The 21,257-nt window shown below is 35.5% G+C and overlaps 1 protein-coding gene across 1 annotated transcript in view; it reads right to left on the bottom strand.

Annotated features, from left to right (window-relative positions):
* Positions 1 to 21,257, bottom strand: part of POLQ (DNA polymerase theta) — a 128,460-nt gene that overhangs the window by 86,588 nt on the left and 20,615 nt on the right. The window contains 5 exon segments of the mRNA XM_003795084.1: positions 7,088 to 7,230; positions 7,578 to 7,782; positions 9,950 to 10,092; positions 16,748 to 16,960; positions 19,043 to 19,189. Coding sequence (XP_003795132.1) covers positions 7,088 to 7,230; positions 7,578 to 7,782; positions 9,950 to 10,092; positions 16,748 to 16,960; positions 19,043 to 19,189 — 851 coding nt within the window.

Below are 21,257 nucleotides of genomic sequence, written 5' to 3'. Positions count from 1 at the left end.
AAAAAAAAAAAAAATTGTAAATTAAACAACTCATGACTAAGTAACAATGGGTCAGACCAGAATTCACAAAGAAATTACAAAGGACCTTAAAATAAGTGAACATGGAAAATGAAAACATATACCAAAACTTAACAAGATGTAGTAAAAGTAGTACTCTGAGGGAAATTTATAGCTATAAATGCCTATATTAAAAAAAGAAAGACTTCAATATTCTAATCTTCCACCTAAAACACTGTCAACAGAAGTGCTAAGTATACGCAAAAGAAGAAGAAAAAACTAATAAACAGAAATTTAAGAAATAGTAAAAAAAAAACTATAGAGGAAATCAACTAAACAAAAATAGGAAAGATTGAATTGAAAATCCTTTAGCTACACTGATCAAGAAATGAAGAGAGAAGATCCAAATTATTAAAATTAGGAATGAGGCCGAGTGCGGTGGCTCACACCTCTAATCCTAGCACTCCGAGAGACTGAGGCAGGTAGATTGCTTGAGCTCAGGAGTTCAAGACCAGCCTGAGCCAAGAACAAGACCCTGTCTCTAAAAAAATTAGCCTGTTATGGTGGACACCTGTAATCTCAGCCACTCAAGAGGCCAAGACAAGAGAATCACTTGAGGCCAAGAATTTGAGGTTGCTATGAGCTGTGATGCCCCAGCACTCTACTGAGGGCAACAAAGTGAGACTCTGTCTCAAAAAGAAAGAAAAAAAAAATCAAGAATGGCAGAGGGAACACCACTACCAGATTGACAAAAATAAAAAAGATTATAGGGAAATATTATGAACAACTGAATGCCAACAAATGAGATAATCAAGATAAAATGAGCAAATCCTGAAAACACATAAACTGATGTAAGAAAGAAAAATCTAAAGAAACTTCTAACAAGTAAACAGATTTAATTAGTGATCAACAAATTTAATCTAAAGAAAAGTCCAGGTCCAGATGGCTTGAGTGGTAAAATTTCCCTGAGGCTTAAACAGGAATTCACAACTATCCTTCATGAATTCCTCCAAAAAACTAGAAGAGGAAGAAACACATCCTAATTCATTTCATGAAGTTAATATTACTCCAAAACCAAACAAAGATACCATGAGAAAAGAGAATTACAGACCAATATATCTCATGAATATAGATGCAACAATTCTCAACAAAATACTAGCAAATCAAATCCAGCAATATTTAAGAGGATTATATAACGAACAAGTGAGAATTATCCAGAATTTTAAAAATATTTTTATGATATCCAATGATTAATTAATGTAATAGACTATAGCAATAAAACATGTAAAATAGTAATAAAACAAAAAAGACATGGTGGTCTCAATAGAGGCAGAAAAGCTCTTGACAAAATATCACAACCTTTCATGATGAAAACACATGACAAACCAGAAACAAAAGGAAACCTGATAAAAGTAACCCGCAAAAAAGCTCACAGCTAATATCATATTTGTTGGTGAAAAACAAAGTGTTTTCCCTCTCTGATCAGAAACAAGACAAACGTCTGCCTCTCCTCCACATTTTATAGCCATGGCAATTAATTAGGTAAAGAGAAATAAAAGATATCCATATTGGAAAGGAGAAGCAAAACTATCTCCCCTTGCAGATGGCATGCTCTTGTATATAGACAATCCTAAAGAATATACTGAAATACTACTTGAATTAATAAACAAATTCAATAGGTTGCAGGATACAAGATCAATATACCAAAAAAAATCTTTTCCAGTATACTTCAGTAAACATTCTGAAAATGAGACTGAGAAAGGAATTCCATTTATAATAGATACAGGAAAAAGAAGTTTCAAAGAGTAAAATACTTAGGAATAAATTTAACAAAAGAAGTCTAAAACTTGTACTCTGAAAACTATAAAAATTGTTAAAAAAAAAAATTAAAGACAACATAAATAAAAAAGACAGACCATGTACATGGATCAGAAGACTTAATATTATTAAAATGACAATATTCCCAAATTGATCTACATATTCAACACAATACCTATTAAAATCTAGGTGGCTTCTTTGCAGAAATCAACAAAGTAATCCTAAAACTCATGCCAAAATGCAATGGACCCAGGATAATGAAAAAAATCTTGAATAAACATAACAAAGTTGAAGAACTCACACTTCCTGATTCCAAAACTTTCTACCAAGCTACCGTAACCAAAACAGTATGATAGTAGCATAAGGACAGATACATGGAACCATGAAATAAAACTGTCCAGAAATAAACCCTCAAGTCTATAGTCAATTGGTTTTCAATTCAATGAAGAAAGAATTCTGTTTTCAGCAAAACATGCTGAGATACCGGGATATGCATATGCAAAGGAAAGAAGTTAATCCCCTTCTTTGCACCAGAGATAAAAACTAAATGAAGTGAATCATATACTTGAACATAAGAGCTAAAACTGCAAAATCCTTAGGAAGAAATATGAGTAAACCTTTATGACAGTGGGTTACATAATAGATTCTTATATATAAAACACCGGAAGTATGATCAAAAGGAAAAAAATATTGATAATAGGACAAGATCAAAATTTAAAACTTTTGAGCTTCCAAAGACATCATCAATAACACTAAAAGACAACACACAGAAAAGAAAATATTTACAAATCACATATAGACCTGTATCCAGAATATATAATGAATTTTTATCACTCGATTTTAAAACTGGTCAGAATATTACATATGAACAGGCATTTCAAGAAGCACATGATACTCAACATCATTAACCATTAGAGAAATACAAATCCAAACCACAATGAGATAATTTTCATGCTCACTAGAATATATTCAAAAAAGGGCAAATAAAGACAAGCATTAGAGTGGATGTGGAAAAATAGGAATCCTTGTACATTATCAATGGGAGTATAAAATTATGCAGCCACTTTGAAAAAGAATTTGGCAGTTCCTCAAAAATGTTATCATGTGATTCAGCAATTCAACTCCTAGGAATATAGCAAAAGAATTCAAAACATAAATCCATGCCAAAACTTGTATACAAATATTCACAGCAGCATTATTTATAATGGCCAAAAAGTGGAAAGACCCAAATGCCCTTTAACTGATGAATGGATAGATAAAATGTAGTCATCCACATAATGGAATATCATTCAGGAAATAAAAAAGACTTAAATATTGATACATACTATATAACATAGATGAACTTTTTTTTTTGGAGACAGAGCCTCAAGCTGTCCCCCTGGGTAGAGTGCTGTGCCATCACAGCTCTCAGCAACCTCTAACTCCTGGGCTCAAGTGAGTCTCCTGCCTCAGCCTCCCAAGTAGCTGGGACCACAGGCAACTGCCACAACGCCCGGCTATTTTTTGGTTGCAGCCGTCATTGTTGTTTTGGTGGGCCTGGGATGGATTCGAATCCGCCACCTTAGGTGTATGTGGCTGGCACCTTAGTCACTTGAGCCACAGGCGCCGAGCCAACATAGATGAACTTTTAAAACATTATCTAAGTGTGAGAAAACAGTCATCAAGGACCACATATCAGGAAAGTCTATAGAAACAAAAAGCAAATTTAGGGTATTAATGGTTACCTAGGGCTGGGGGAGATGAGGAGGTTGGAGGAAAATGGGAGTGATGGCTAACGGGTAAAAGGTTTCTTTTGGGGGTGATAAAAATGTTCTGAAATTACATATTGGTGATGATGTTACAACTCTGTGAGTATATGAAAAATCACTGACATGTACACTGTAAAGGGCAAGGTATGTGAATTCTGTCATAATAAAGTTGTTCAAAACAAATACCCAAAATCTCCAAGAAAAAAATCTTCAAAAGGCTCCTGAAAACCCAAAAAATAAACTGAGACAGATAGAAATATATCTCTTTTTATGAGTAAGATGCCCCAAAATAAAAAAAGATGTCAGTCAGTTAACATGAGATAATTCCTTCAACATATGCGGAAAATGTACAAATTTACTCATAACATAAAAAATGTAAATTAAAACTACAATCAAAAATACAGGCTCAATGCCTGTAGCTCAGCGGCTAGGGCACCAGTCACATACATCAGATATGGCAGGTTCGAACCCAGCCCCTAGGACCTGCCAAACAACAATGACAACAACAACAACAAAAAAAATATCCAGGCATTGTGGCGGGTGCCTGTAGTCCCAGCTAATTGGGAGGCTGAGGCAAGAGAATGCCTAAGCCCAAGGGTTTGAGGTTGCTGTGAGCTGTGATGCCACCGCACTCTACTGAAGGCCACATAGTGAGACTCTGTCTCAAAAATAAATAAATAAATAAATAAATGCTAACAGTCATGTGTGGAAGGTACATGGGAACGACATCCAAGAGACAGACTTCTCCGACTATTCCTTTTTATATAGTTCTGATTTTTGGATCATGTAAATGTTGTAAATATTCAAAAAATTAAAGTGATACAGACTCTAAATGTTTTATTTAACTTAAAACATAAACGCATAATGTATAGTTACTTGCCAATATTATGAGCAAGGGTCAAGGCCTTCTGAGCTTAAGTCTGTTGATCAGAACTTACTATTGTTTTCTGAGTTAAAGCATATCAACAACACATTGTCTAAGAAGTCTAGTTTGTTTTTTAAAGTAAAGTGAGAAATTAAAGATAACTACAAAATAATCTCTGAGCAATATACTTCTGGGTTTTATCCTGTCAAGACATAGATTGACAGTACACGCTGCAAGAGATGACTAGCCCTGAGCACTTCTTGCAGAGTCCTTTTATTGAGAAGATACATAATAAGTGGAAAGATTACTAAACAAAGACATGCAGGGCTGCGTGCTCAGGGGAAATGATCTCATAGGTGCCAAGAGAGTATGTACTCAAGGAAATGATCTTCAAGGGTGGTAAGGAAATGATCTCTCAAAATACTATATGCAATTTTTCTCCACTAATCCGTTACGGAACTGTCATAAAATGCTTAATATTTAACAATAGCCTTACTACTACATCACTGAACTTTGCTCCTCCAGGATTACTGAGTTACTTGATGGCTTGCCTTCCAAGTCACAAGAGATTTCCAGGCTTGCCAGGAGAAAGTCTTGTTCTCAGTAATTCCTCAGATGACTTATGATATTGGTGGCTGTTGTAGTAAGTATGATGTTTAATCTTCTATAATTTCATATTTTTTATCAGCATTTTTTTTAAGTAACTTGCAAATCAACCTAATTTTCACAGATGTAAAATGGCATAAACAAGTTTGGGAACAAACACAACTAACTCTCAAAGGGCATACAGCTCCAATGGTGAGAGAAGGACAAGCGACAACTAACAAGCATTCAGCTCACCAATTCCCACCATCAGTCTTTAGGGAAGAAGGGCACTTAGGTAATTTGGCAAATAACTTTATATAATTTTATGAGTGAATTTACTAGAAATAATAAATAATATTTTTAAAATATTTAAGATATGAAACATTCATAAAAACTATCAACCTTGAGATAAGTATTGTTATCTCCATTTTACAAATGAGGAAACAGAATCTTAAGAAAAGTTAAATACTCATTCAAAGCTATACAGTTATAAAGTAATGAGGCCAAAAGTTAAACTAAGGTAGTCTTACCCCAGAGCCCATAATCTTAGTTACTGTAAATATATGGCACTTATTTTTAAGGCCAGGATAGACAATTTGTAAAACCTACTTTGAAATTCCTCCTAGCCACACTCTATGGCATAAAATTTTGAACCTATTAGGTATATCACCCACTTATGCACATTTGTGAGGAAAAAGACTTTAATATTGTCTACACATTTCTCCTTTGCTCACTATATACTGTTTTTTATTGAAACATTTTCTGATAAATCTTCTTCATCCTAACAAGAGTTATAATTTTATCCATTTCCCTCACTTTGTTATCAAAATGCATAAATCTGCCCTTTGAAAACAAAATTATTATTTCTGGTCAGATTCTTGCCAGATAACATGACCTCAAATTCTACTTTATCCATCTGGGTGCAGTGGCTCATACCTATAATCCTGGCACTCTAGGAGACCAAGGCAGGTAGATTGCTTGAGCTCATGGTTCAAGACCAGCCTGAGCAAAAGCGAGATCCCCATCTCTACTAAAAATAGAAAAACTGAGGCAAGAGGATTGCTCAAGCCCAAGAGGGCAACAAAGTGAAACTGTCTCAAACAAAAAAAAAAAAAAAAAAAAATTCTACTTTATCCAATTCTTGTCCAAATCTTTGTTAGAAGGAATAGTACTTATGGAGAATTATCCGATGTAAAAAACTTTTAAAATTTCTTATTGCATTTTATTATAGAGATCAAGTCAATAATATTACTCCCAAAGTATCTTTTCTTTGAGACAGAGTCTTACTTCGTCACCCTTGGTAGTGTGCTGTGGCATCATGGCTCACAGCAACCTCAAACTCTTGGGCTCAAGTAATCCTCTTGCCTCAGTCTCCCAAGTAGATTAAGACTACAGGCACCCATACGCTCAGCTAGTTTTAGAGACAGGGTTTCGCTCTGGCTCAGGCTGGTCTCAAACCCAGAAGCTCAGGCAATCCACCCACCTCTTCCTCTCAGAGTGTTAGGATTACAGGCGTGAGCCACCATGCCCAGACCCCAAATATATTTTTAGGACTAAATTTCTCTTAATGAGATCAGTATTTTTCCTAAACTGGTTTTACTTTTTATCTTATGAATATTGAGACTAATCCCTCTTTGAATTAGTTGCTGGAAATCTCAGAATCAAAGTTGGCAACAGCAACTGTACATGACTTAACAGCATGCATGTTTATAAACCAACTTTTGCTTGAGTTTTAAATTATGGTCTCATCTTTAATTTCTTGTATCTCATTGTCCCTTGCTGTTCTTTTCTATATTGTAAAAAAATATACTTCTTATGTATATTTCTTATCTATATTTCTTATAAGCTACCTATAATCTTTTTTGAAAGGAGGCTGGAAAAAAATAGATTAAATGGTCTCTAGCTTATTACTTTGAAACAATTCTCTTCTCTTCTCTTCTCTATTCCCAACATTACTCACTCGAGGAAAACAGAAAAGAGGTTCCTTTAGGAAAGATATCTTTGCTGTTCAGGATTTCACATATATTTTTTCTCCCATTTTTAAAAACATAATTGTTAAGAAAACAGAACTTACCAGATAGACAATGTGAAGGTCATTCTCTAAAACAAAGCCCTTCATTGCTCTTTGAAGGTCAGCAAAAATATCTAAAGTATCAGTTGGAGAAAGTGAAGAAGAAAGAGTAGCCGAGCCAAGATGTGTTGGATGATACACCTTTCCTGATTTGAGCGTAGGGTGGAAAAATAGGGGAGCACATGTTAAAAATAAAATAAAACAAAACATTATCTTCCTGTATGCCATAGTTAACCCTTTCAGCTGAAAGATTTTACTTACAAATAGTGCCTTATACAATGCATGGAAATGTATAAGCAGGTTCTATGCTAATTAACTGAAGTTGCGGAACACAACACTGACTTATTAAAAACAACTTGAAACACTGCTTGAAAAATCAATGTCCTTTTATACTACCTGAAGAGTCAATTTCCTTTTACTGAACAGTCTTACACATTCTAAGTCACTAAAGATAAAAAATGTGAATATGCTGTAACTGAGGAATCACAATTACCTTCTGTTCCATCACTGGCTTCTGTCATCTGGATAAATTCATTTTCTAATAGCCACATCACACAGGCTTCAATTGCTCCGAGTTGAACAGAATCTTGATTTCTCTGAATTCCTTGCTTCCCTTTCTTCATACTTGCAGCCAAAAATGTGCAAGAAGCATAAGTCTGCATGTCTTCTGATGTACTTGCCACTCCACCAACTATTATCTGATAGAAGATATTTGAGATTTCTATAAATTTTTAATAAGGCATGCAGGTCCTCTTGATATGAAAGAAATAGTGATTTTATTCTCTTAAAACAGTCTCAGAATCTTGATGTAGAGACTGTTTAAATTAACTCTTCCATCATCACTCATTATAATTGTGGATAATACCTAATGACAACATGAAAAGTTCTCCCTAAAAGTAGTTAGTTAATTCTGTTATTAAAAAAAAAAAAAAAAAAAGATGGGCCAGGGTTGGTGCCTAACACCTGTAATCCTAACACTCTAAGAGGCCAAAATGGGAGGATTGCCTGAGTTTAGGATTCGAGACCAGCCTGAGTAAAAGAATCCATCTCTGCTAAAAATAAAAAAATTAACTGGGCATACTAGCAGGTACCTGTAATCTCAACTACTTGGGAAGCTCAGGCAAGAGGATTGCTTGAACCCAGGAGTTTGAGGTTTGCTGTGGGCTATGATGATGCCACAGAACTCTAACCTGGGCAACAGAATGAGATTCTGTCTCAAAAAGAAAAAAAAAAAAAGAAAAGAAATGAGAGGTAGTGATGGCTCATGTCCCTGAATCAATCAATTCTTTTCATTCTTCCTCCTCAATATATGAACATGTAAGAATGCTACTATTCAATATCTCCCACCCAGAGAAGTGGGAATAAGTGCAAAAAAAGTCAGTTGTGTTCTGTGGATTATCATTTTTCCTATAACTATCCTATTTTATATACTAATTTGCCCTTTGCCTTCTTTTACTTAATATATATTGGGCACATATCAAATCATCATAAAAAGAACCATCTCATTTATAACCACAAAGCATCATTTCACCATAATTTGTTAAGCATTAATAGCATTACAGATTTTTCCAATTTTTATAAATTACTAATAGTGCTATGACAAACATTCCCAAACATGTAATTTGATGTAATGTCACATATTTTATTCCCTAGTTATGATTTTTAGATATGAAACTGCTAGATAAATGGATATGTACATTTTTAATTTTAGGAGGCATGGCCCAGTTACCCTCCAAAAGAATTTCAGTAGTGTATAAAAATGCCTTCTTTTTACATCTTACCTATATCATCAAGTATTTTCTTTTTTATCCAAACTGAAAGCTGAAGGGGGAAAAAAAGAGTATGGGTACTAGTACCAGCACTAGTAGCAAGCTGAATAGCAAGGCATTCTGGTACATGCACAGAAAACCCTTCTGAATGGACATATGAAACACTGAACAGGGGTTATCTTTGAGGACTCTAAATAGAAGGAGGTTTTATTTTTTACTTTAGATTTTTCTGTATCATCAGAAACTTCTAGTCATGTATATGTGTACCTTGATTTTATTTTAATGTCAACAGGTAGTACCTGGATGGAGAAAATAGGATCCATCTTTGTCACCTTTTCTTTAAATTCAAAAATGAGAAAAAATAAAAGAGAGTTATCTGGCAATTGGCCTTTAATCACTGTTTTGACATGGACTGATATAACACTAGCTGTATTAAACTCAAGGAAATATAATAATTACATATTAACATAAATATAGATATAAGCATATATATAGCTATATACAGTTGACCACTGAACAACACGAGGGTTAGGGGTACCAATTCCCAGTGAAGTTGAAAATCTGCATATAACTTCTGACTTCCAAAACACTTAACTGCTAATAGCCTACTGTTGACTGGAAGTCTTATCAATAATATAGATAATTAATACATATTTTGTAAGTTATATGTATTATATAATGTATTCTTACAATAAAGTAAGCCATATATAAAAGGAAATATTAGGAAAATTATAAGGAAAATATTTTTACTATTCACTAAGTAGAAGTAAATCATCATAAAGTTCTGTATCCTTACCATCTTCATGTTGAGGAGGCTGAGGAGGAGAAGAAAAAGGAGGGGTTGGTCTTGCTATCTCAGACATGGCAGAGACAGAAGAAAATCCACATGTAAGTGGACCTATGTAGTTCAAACCTGTGTTGTCCAAGGGTCAACTGCACACACAAATTCACATATATATAAAAACAAATAAAGATTCAGACTTCAGAAGGCTATAAGTATAATAATCTTATAAAAAACACAAAGATAAGATTTTCACAGACTTCAATTTTACTTCAGCTGTATAAGAACAAATGGTAATTTAGTGAACTTTCTTACCTCCAGAATAGCTCGTATCATGCTAGCAGTTACTTCTTCTCCTTCTCGTCTTTGCAGACAGCTGCGAACAGGTTTTAGAGATCCCTGAAGGAGAGCCATGCCTTTCGATTTCTCAGCATTCTTACAGACTAAGATACTCTCACCTAAAATACAAAGACATGCATTTACAAAATCCAAAATTCCACATTTCCCTAAGATACCTAATAGGGGAGAATTTAATTTGTCTTTATTTGTTTAAAAAGAGATAAGATGGTAGTGGTTGTTACGGTAATAAAATTATAGCTATAATATTTTTAATTTTTTGAACTTTGGACAGGAGGAAATTCAGAATATGCTAATACCCCAAAATACACCACTCTAGCATAAAGATTATTTTGAGCTAAAAGCTTCTGGGAACTCTATCCTTTCCTTATCTGCCTAAAAACAAAACTAAACTCCCCTTTGTGAAGATGTTTCCCCTCCACTCTCCCATACTAGAACAATCCTCATTACTGGAGACAGTATCAGTTCTGAGATGGGTCGGCACAAACACCCACTACTAAAATAATCCTTGCCTTCCATTAGCTTCCCCCATATATTTATCATCTCACAATTTCTTGCCCCTAGAAGTCCAATCACCTTTTTCTTTGTCTTGTCACTTCTTCACAATTTATTGCTCATTGTTAAGATGTTATATATGATCCTCATTTTATATGAGATGTTATAAAAGTCTAATAGCTTTTTAGGTCTTCAATTCTTTTTTTCAGAGGCCTCCATGTACATAAAAATTAAAATATTCACCTCAAATAAAGTTTATATGCCTTTTCACCTGTTAAATCTATTTTTTCTTCTAAGCATAGGAGCTAGTACTGGTGATCTGGAACAGCAACTCTACCTAACCTCCAGGCCTAGCCTAAAACACTGTTCAAGTGCAGATCTTAAATAGGGGTATGACCTGGCCAAGGACTATACCTTGGAGCCCAGCCTGATCAGAGGGGATTCCAGTGCCCAGCCAGCAACTCTGCCTGATTGCAGAGCTCAGCCAGTGGTCTTACCTGCCAGTGGAGCCCAACCAGCAGACCCACCCAAATTCAGAGTAGCCCAACTATCTAGAGATCCCAAAAGCAATCTCTGCCTACTGGAGTAGGGGGTAGGGGTGGGGGAACCTGTGGCCTTCTGATTTCAAAGTCCTTTCTTAAACACCCAAAGGAGGCAAGTAAAACTTCATCTTTCTCTGCTGCACCCCTTTTAATAAAAGGATTTGTTACGTAAAATTTGGATTCACTCAAAAGGCCACACTTAAGGACCAAGAAGGTTACAAGTTTCCTTAATGCTACAGGTTCCCCATGTAGCCCATCCAGAATCATAAGCTAGACTAATTAGTAAAGGTCTACCCCTTTAAAAGCCAGAAGTGTCTATCTCTTCAAATATGAAGATACCAACACAAAGACATATGATTACAAAGAATCAAGGGATCATAACACCTTCAAAAGAAACTAACAAACTCCATCTATGAACCCTAAAAAAATGGAGCTATGTGTATATGAAATGACAAAGAATTCAGAATAATTTGCTTAAAGAAGTTCAGTGAACTACATGGATATATGAATAAAAAAATAAATAAAATTTAGAAAAATAATACATGGACAAAATGAGAAGTATGACAAATAAATACGAAAACAATTTTTTAAAAAAATGGAAATTTTAGAAATTAAGAATATAATGAATGAGCTGAAAATGCAATAGAAATCTTCAACAGTAGATTCAATAAAAAAGAATCAATGAGCTCAAAGGCAGAATATTTGAAACTATTCACTCAGAGAAGCAAAAAGAAAAATAAGTGACAAAAGTCTACTACAATTATGAGACACTATTAAGAGACCTAATAGAAATTTCTCAAAAGAAGACACTTAATAATGGCCAATAAATGCATGAAAAAAATTCTTAATATCTCTAATCATTAGGGAAATTCAAATTAAAACCACAAAGAGATATTACCTTACACCAAACAGAATAGCTATTATGAAACAGATAGAAGATAACAATTGTTGGCAAGGATATGGGGAAAGGAACCTTTGTATACTGTCAGTGGGAATATAAATTAATATGACCATTATGAAAAAAACAGCACAGAGGTTCCTCAAAAAACTGAAAATAGAGTTACATATAACCCAGCAATTTCACTTATGGGTATATACCCAAAGAATTTGAAATCAGTATGTCAAAGAGATATTTGCACTCCCACGTTTACTGTAGCAATATTCACAATAGCCAAGTTATAAAATCAACATACACGTGTATCGATGGATAAATGACCTAATGTGGTATGTATATACATGATAGAATACTACTCAGCCTTAAAAAGAGGAAAATTACATTGTCTAGAACAACATGGATGAATTTGAAGCACATTATGCTAAATGAAATAGGCTTGGCACAAAAGACAAATATCACACTTTCTCAATTCATATGTAGAATCTAAAAAAAACTGGATATAGAAAAGGAGAGAGTAGAATTTTGGTAAATACCAGAGGCTATGGAGTGGGGGAAATGGGAGATACTGGTCAAAGAGCACAATATTTCATTAAAGGACAAATAAATAAGTATTTGAGGTGATGGTTAGGTTAATTAGATTAATCTAGTCATTCCACATTGTATATGTATGGCATCACTCTGTACTCGATAAATATATGTAATTATAATTTGTCAATTTCCAATTAAAAAAAAAACATATAAAATACATCACCTTGGCTTGGCACCCACAGCTCAGTGTAGGTTAGGGTACCAGCGACATACACCAAGTCTGGAAGGTTCGAACCCAGCCAGGGCAGCTAAACAATAATGACAACTGCAAAAACAACAACAAAATAGCCGGGCATTGTGGTGGGCGCCTGTAGTCCCAGCTACTTGGGTGGCTGAAGCAAGAGAATCACTTAAGACCAAGAGTTTGAGGTTGCTGTGAGCTGTGATGCCACAGCACTCTACCGAGGACAACTCTGTCTTAAAATAAAAATAAAAATAAAATAAAATAAAATAAATCACCTGGCTTTTGCAACAGCTACAAAAAGTCTAACTTAAAACAAAAAAATTACCTAGGCCAGGTGCGGTGGCTAACACTTGTAATTCCAGCACTTGGGAGGCCAAGGGAGGTGGATTGCCTGAGCTCACAGGTTCAAGACCAGCCTGAGCCAGAGCAAGACTTTGCCTTTTAAAATAGCCAGGCATTGTAGCAGACACTTATTGTCCCAACTACTCAGGAGACTGAAGCAAGAAAATTGCCTGAGACAGAGAGTTTGAAGCTGCTGTGAGCTATAACACCATGGCACTCTACCAAGCACGACAAAGTGAAACTGTCTCAAAAAAAATTTTTTTTTACCTAGAAAATGCATCAACTATACCAGTAGCAAGACAACAAACCCTTTTGAATGGCTTAAAGGTTTTCCAGGCTTTGATTCTTCGATAAAATGGGCTTCCAATTTTTAAGATAGGCAAGATTCATGAAAATGTCCAAATAAATGTCAGCATATATGTACAGGTTCCTGCTCCCACCTATTTCAGGTCTCATCCATTACCATAGAATGAAACCATTTACTACCGACTGTTGAACTTGTAAATCACTTGGCACACAGCACTATCATCCTGCACTAGAAGGTTTTAGATAATCAACAGAATGACTAAAACATCATCTAAATAAAATACCATGTGCTTACTATCCAGGAAATATTACTATCATTTGCAAATGCACAGAAGTTACAAAGATGCTACACAATACAAAAAGCGTTAAGTATTTAAATCTCCATAGCGGATATGAAACACTATATTCCCAGATTCCCTAATAGCTTAAAGTTCCAAGTAACTCATATGCCACCCTGAAAATGGAATGGTACACAGGATCAAAAGCTCAGAAATATTCAAAACCTCAAAAATAAAGTTATTATATTTTCCTTATTTGCATGTTATATGATTTAAGACTTGGTAATTAGCCCAAACACCAACCTTCCAATTTTTTTACCTACGATAAATACAAGCTAACATAGCAAGGCAAATAAGATCTCCTTATCTTATCTACATTAACTTAAAGACCCTATGGCCCTAAGGGAAACATATCTATGTAAAATGAACTTAAACTCCATTCTCCAGTTATGAGTCTAATGAGAAATCAGCCTTTGGGCAAGAGCAGGCAAGGCAAACAGGAATGGGAAACGGGTGTCTTAATCTCTTCCTCTCACTCTTTTTAAACATATACATGTAATACACATATTTTGTAGGTAAAGTAAAAGAAATTAGATAAACTTCTCTGATGCCTAATGGTAGGAAAAAACCAATAAAATTGGAAGTTTTGTTTTAATGACCAAAATGTTTAGTGCTTAAAAGAAAGGCAGACCAATGATCCTTTCCTTTAATAAAACACTTTAGTTGGGCACATGGCCATTCAGCTAAAGATTATATTCCCTAGCCACCCTTCCAATTGGGGAGTGAACCTCTAAGTTTTAGCCAACTTTATATGAGGAAAACTAACTATGTGCAACTTCTAAGCAGTGGCTTTAAGGGGCAGGGCGTGACCTTTACTTCTCCATCTCCCCTTTCTGTTGGGTGAAATGCAGACGGGACAGACTGTACTAGCTGTCTTATCCCACAAGTAGAAACTACACTGCTGAAGATGGAAGAACAAAATAGAAAAAACTATGTCCACACATTGCAGCCATCATATCATGCCCAGATTACTCACAATTTTACCATCGTATGAGAAAGAAATTAGCTTCTACCTTCCTTGAATATCTATTTGCTGGCTTTTGTTGCAGCAATGAACTTATATTCTAACTAGTCACTAAAAAATTATAGTCAATTCTTGTTATTTGTGGTAGTTGTATTCTACTTCTGCCACAAACACTTAATATTGAATAACAATGGAACCACTGCTATTGGGGAAAACAGATTTAAAAAAAGCTTCTAGTAATAACATTTTTATCAATCAATACAAAACCATGCTTTACATGTATTTCCATTTAAAGACACCTTACTTAATATACAGTAGAACCTCTAAAAGTAGGTTGTAAATGAGACCCCTGGAGGACTCTAACAAACTGGTCAACATTCAGAGGTGGTCAACCAAAGAAAGTAGGCCTACTTTACTGATGAGTACATGTGCTGTATGTCTGGGCTACAAAAATTAGGTCAACTTAAGGAGGTGGTCAATGTAGGGAGATGGTTAACTATGGAGTTTCTACTATCACTGATTTACTAATGGCAACAGCTCACAGCCAACAGTCCTATAATTCATGCCTGAAAAAAGCCTGTCTTACCATGTCTTTTCTCCAAAAGGCATGTCACAGACTTAACGCACTAAGAAACATTAGATAGCACTTCAGCACACACGCTCGGCAGTCCTTTTAAACAGCAAGATCATCAAGAAAAATAGCAAAAATGTTAAACTGAAACAAGAAGGCAGAGGATTGCCTTGCTCGGCTTCAGCAAGGAAAGCGCACTCAGAAAGACCAATTGTTTAGCAGATCAGCCCATGTCCATGAATTCCCCAGAGGTATTGATTTTAGGGGTTCTCAATAAATTCTATTAAGTGGGCACACTTATATATATGGAATCTATATATAATGAGGATCAACTGTATTTGGAGACATACGACAAGAGAGGATGTACTAAAAGTCACTTGCTCGATATATTTTCCAGCTTTTTGTGTCCAAAATATCCCGCCTATTTCCCCATTAACATTTTACCTTTTTTCCCAGATCTCCTCATTTCTCTTCCATAGCTATAAAACTGTTTGCCTATTTTTTTTAATATCTAATTATGTAAAAGAGAAGAGAGATGAAGTTCCCCATAACGTTCCTTCCAATGTTCTTCAATATCAGAAGGCTAACAATTTAGTTACATACAGAATGATGTAGCAGATTAGAAACAACTTTTGCAGCTCAGTGCCTGTGGCTCAAACGGCTAAGGTGCCAGCCACATACACCTGAGCTGGTGGGTTCGAATCCAGCCTGAGCCGCCAAAACAACAATGATGGCTGCAACCAAAAAAAAAAAAATAGCCAGGCGTTGTGGCAGGTGCCTGTGGTCCCAGCTACTTGGGAGGTGGAGGCAGGAGAATCACTTGAGCCCAGGAGTTGGAGGTTGCTGTGAGCTGTGATGCCACAGCTCTCTACCCAGGGCAACAGCTTGAAGCTCTGTCTCAAAAAAAAAAAGAAACAACTTTTGCTGCTATTTAACAGTTAATTTGAACAAGCCTCTTCCCCATTACTTAAGATAAAAGTTTTCTTTGGATAATTAGTAATATTACCATAACTGGCTGGTATAAGGTTAAGAAAATAAAAAGGAATAAAAAAATATGCTCAAAGCCAGCACCAATTTTGAGAGAAAGAGACAGCATGTGAAGTTCCTAATGCCAAAGTGTGAAAGAGTACTTTCCAGCTCTCAGCATCCCTGTTTGATTGCTGAGACCAGTTACCTAGGCCAAACTAATAGCCATTAAAATTAATTAGCACTAAAGAGTACACACTATACTTGGGAATTAAAATTCATCTTCCAGCTAACAATAAAGTAATCTTGATTTGCATAACATTAAATCATTTCATTGTATACAAAAGAAAATCTTAATTCTACATTTGTAAAAAATCAACAGTTGATGATATATGAAAATTATAATTGACATTCACTATAAATATTAAGTGAATTCAGAAGGATAACATTAGTTCATTGCATAAAACTACAGCATAAGGGAAAACCAGCTGTCAGGCACTAGTCAAATTTCAAGTAGACTAATACTGTCTTTCAGCAATGCTATTAAAATTAACTTCAAACTTACCCACTGTGTCTACTCCTTTCCTTCCAGCACGACCAACCATCTGCTTGTAAGTAAGAACATCTAGAGGTCGGCCACCAAAAATTGGGGTTCGAATAATCACACGACGTGCAGGTAAATTTACCCCCGAAGAAAGGGTAGAAGTTGCTGCCAAGACCCGAATGAGACCTTGACGGAAGGCTCCTTCGATGATATCCCTCTCTTCAAAGGTAAGGCCTAAAAAAGGAGGAGTTTGCTATGACATATTCATTACTATTCAATGGAAATACTATACTTGATCACTTAAAAATGAATCTGAGAGTCTGCTATAAACCTTCAAAGACTTTTTTAACCATTGTTAAAAAATCATTGGATTCTATCTAAGAATATAATCTGCTACCCCTTGTACACGTCTGTCTCATTGGTTAGCAAACTTTTCCTATTCCTGTGAAACAGATAACCTCTATTATAACAATGAGCATGACTGTATTCCAATAAAACTTTATTTATAAAAGGGGAGGATACTATTGTTTGCAGACAATGAACTCCTTGACAGTATATACTCATTCACCATAGCACCTTTAGGGCCATCCATCACAGAGGTCAGGAATACTTTTGACATAAATGTTTGGTAAATGAATACATGAATAAATGAAAAACAGCATATAGAAGATATACTTACCTGACTTATTTTAAATTTTATTTAAAAATGAAAAGGACTGGGGCTGTAGTGTGTAAATTAAATTTAAATGAATTGCTGTATACATAGGTGTTCATTTTTTTCTGTATGTGTCGTAAGTTATATACAATGTCAATTTGAGTGTGTGTGTGTGTATACAGTAGTTTCCCCCATCCATATCTGTGGTTTCATTTTCCATCGTTTTAGTTACCTACAGTCAACTGCTACCAAAGATACTACATGGAAAATTCTACAAATAAATAATTCTTCAGCTTTAAATTGCATACCACACTACACAGGATATGAATCATCCTTTTGTCCAATATATCCACACTTACACACTGTCTTATATAACATGATTGTATAGAAAAAAATATAGTGTATAGGATTTAGTACTAACTGTGGTTTCAGGCATCTACCGGGGGTCTTAGAACACATCCAATGAAGATAAAGGGCATATTATTTATATATTTAATATGTGCATATTACATACATTTTAAAATGTATTTAAAATTACATACAGCATGATAAAAAATTAAATTAAAAGAGTTAAATTCCTAACCTTAGAAGGATATACTTCATCAAACCTATCCTTAGCACATACATGGTGTGACTATGTACAGCTTACTTCCTGAAAGTTCTATTCAATGACTATCAAAATCTTTGTAATTTTCAACACATATTCATTTGATTTTGAAGTACTTTTAGCCCTCTTCAAATGTAATATGATAATTTCTAAAATTAATTTGATTTTGATATATTTGTAAGAATATTTCAATACTCCTTGAGATAAAACTTGATATTCAGAGTGGAATAAACTTGACCACTCTAACCTAACCTAAATTTTAAGGAAACAAAGTAGGAAAAGGCAACAGTTTTAGAATCCCATTTCCCCAGTGGTCAAAAAAGCCTTTATCTAGTATTTATATACTACAGTAATCCCTCCTTATCCAGGTTCACTTTCTTTAGTTTCAGTTATCTATGATCAAATGCAGTCTAAAGATATAAAATGGAAAATTCTAGAAATAATTCATAAGTTTTAAATTGTACCCTTTCTGAGTAACATGATGAACTCTCCCAGCATCAAGCTCTATCCCACTTGCAATGTGAATCACTCCTTTGTCCAGCGTATCCCAATCTACCTGTTAGTCACTTAGTACCCACCTTGGTTACCTGATCTAGTATCACAGTGCTTGTGATCAAGTAACTCTTATTTTATTTAATAATGGCCCCCAAAACCAAGAGCAGTGATGCCAGTCTAGTGTTGTAATTGTTGTTTTTTATTGTTATTAATCTCTTGCTGAACCTAATTAATAAATTAATATTTACTTTAGATATGTATATATAGGGAAAATAGGGGATATATGCCTGTATACTTAAGAGTAGGTACTATCTGCAGTTTCAGGCATCCACTGGGGGTCTGTAACATATCCTCTACAGATAAGGAAGGGACTATTAAATAAAGCTATGTAAACTTAAACATGTTGGTTGTACCCTTGTTTTATCTTAACTGTACAATTTCTTAAAAGGAAATCTAAGAATATTAAGTATGGTTAACAGGAAAAAAATTGTGCATAAACATTAAAATGAAGACAGTATGAAGATTTTTAGAGAGAGTATCTTAATAAGACTATAAATACCTGCATGGTGAAATGCTACTCCCCATGGTACAGTTTTCTGTAATACAGAGTCTAGTCCTGAAGGCAAACGTCTTAACTGATCCATCACTTCCAGAAGGTCTTTTTGTTCCAGCATTACTGGTGGGAATTCAGAAGGTTTTACCAAACCTGTCACAAAAAAAAATCATCAATACCGTTCACCTTCGGCTGGGTCTTTTTAAACACTGTTTGCCTAAATCACAATCAGCTAAATACCAGGGCAATGGTTTAGAAACCAGTTTATATTATAATCACCTAGAAATCTTTTTTTTTTTTTTTTATTTGAGTCAGAGCCTCAAGTTGTCACCCTGGGTACAGTGCTGTTGCATCACAGCTCACAGCAACCTCCAACTCCTGGGCTCAAGCGAGTCTCCTGCCTCTGCCTCCCACGTAGCTGGGACTACAGGCCCCCACTATAACGCCTGGCTATTTTTTGGTTGCAGCCGTTGTTGTTTGGCGGGCGGGCTGGGGATTCGAACCTGCCAGCTCAGGTGTATGTGGCTGGCGCCTTAGCCACTTGAGCCACAGGCGCCAAGCCTAGAAGTCAACACCATTGATTTCTTTCTTTTAAAATATTGATGCCTAGCACTCACCAACCAGTAGTATTAGCATCACCTAGGAGCCTAATTCTCTGTGAAAATTATTCCAGCTTCTTTACCACTAATCTAAATCAACTTCTGTATTTTGCTGTTATGTGTAACCTTGTCCCCCAGTAAAACATTAACTTTCTTATATGTAGAAACCATATCTTCTTAAATAATTTCCCAGACTCTTGGATTTTGGAACTCATAAAACTTTCCATAAAAATAAACATATTTTGGCCGGGTGCGGAAGCTCACACATGTAATCCTAGCACACTGGGAGGCTGACGCAGGTGGATTGGAGCTCACAGGTTCCAGACAAGTCTGAGCCAGGGCGAGACATTGTCTCTAAAAATAGCCAGGTATGGTGGTGGGCACCCTTAGCCCCAACTACTTGGGAGGCTGAGGCAAGAGAATCTCTTGAGCCCAAGAGTTTGAGGTTACTGTGAGCTATGATGCCACAGTACTCTACCAAGGGTGACAAAGTGAGACTCTGTCTCAAAAACAAAAAAAATCATAAGGGAAATCTGTTACTATTCATTAAGTGGACATAGATCATCAAAAGTCTTCATCCTCATCACTTTCATGCTGCGTAGGCTTGAGCAGAAGGAAGAGGAGGGGGTGGCCTTGTTTTCTCAGAGATGTAAGAGGTGGCAGGAGATGCAGGCACAGCCAAATAACTTTACAGAAACATGTTAATTTCTGCCTGACTTTTTTCATTTGTCTAAAAAATGTTTCTGTACAATACTAATCCTTCCACCATTTGCTTCAATTTTAGTTCCCATATCATAGAAGGGTCTATGTTGTAAAAGAAGTCAAAAACAGTCTGGAATAATCAAAACCCTTCTGCCAGATTGTCTAATATCAATTTGTTTTCTGGCACTGCTTCTATTACAACATCTTCCTTTTCATCTGGTACTCTTTCAAAAGCCCTCATTTCCATCAAGTCATCTGTTAATTCCTCTGGCGTGGTGTCTAGTAGCTCTTAAATTCTCCAAAAGCCATAATTTAAAACCCTTCATTTCCACCTTTTTTGCCATATCCACAATCTCTGTCATAATTTCAATTGGCTGTCATAAATCTTGTGAAATTACATACAATACACAGATAATTTTCTCCCAGCACAAATTTACCAGTTTGGGATTGATGGCCTTCACAGCTTTTTCTATAACAATGATGACATCTCTTGTCGTATAATCCTCCCAGACTTTCGTGATGTGCCATTGGGGTTCTCTTCCATAGAATGGACAATTCTTTCTATAGAGTACCATACGTAATAAGCCTTAAAGTTCCTTATGACCCCTTGACCTAAAGGCTGGGTCGGAGATGTGTTTGGCGGCAAGGAGACCACTTCAATGCCTTCAGTGTTAAACTCATGGGGTTCTTGAAGCCAGGGGCATTGTCCAAAAGCAAAAGAAACTTAAAAGGTAAGTACTGGCAAGGTACTTTCTAATCTCAGAGATAAACATCAAAGAAATCATTCTAGAAAAAGAGTACCCATTGTCCAGGCCTTTTGGTTGCAGAACCAAAATGCAGGTTGCTGGTGTTTATCTTTTCCCTTCAAGGATTAGCAGCTTTTTAGATAAGGGCAGTCCTAATCACAAATATAACTGTAT

The sequence above is a fragment of the Otolemur garnettii genome, unplaced genomic scaffold (assembly GCF_000181295.1).
Source record: "Otolemur garnettii isolate 467f Iridium unplaced genomic scaffold, OtoGar3 scaffold00089, whole genome shotgun sequence".
Classification (NCBI taxonomy): domain Eukaryota; kingdom Metazoa; phylum Chordata; class Mammalia; order Primates; family Galagidae; genus Otolemur; species Otolemur garnettii.
The sequence above is the reverse complement of the archived record's forward strand: the minus strand, read 5'-3'. Positions and strand labels throughout refer to the sequence as shown.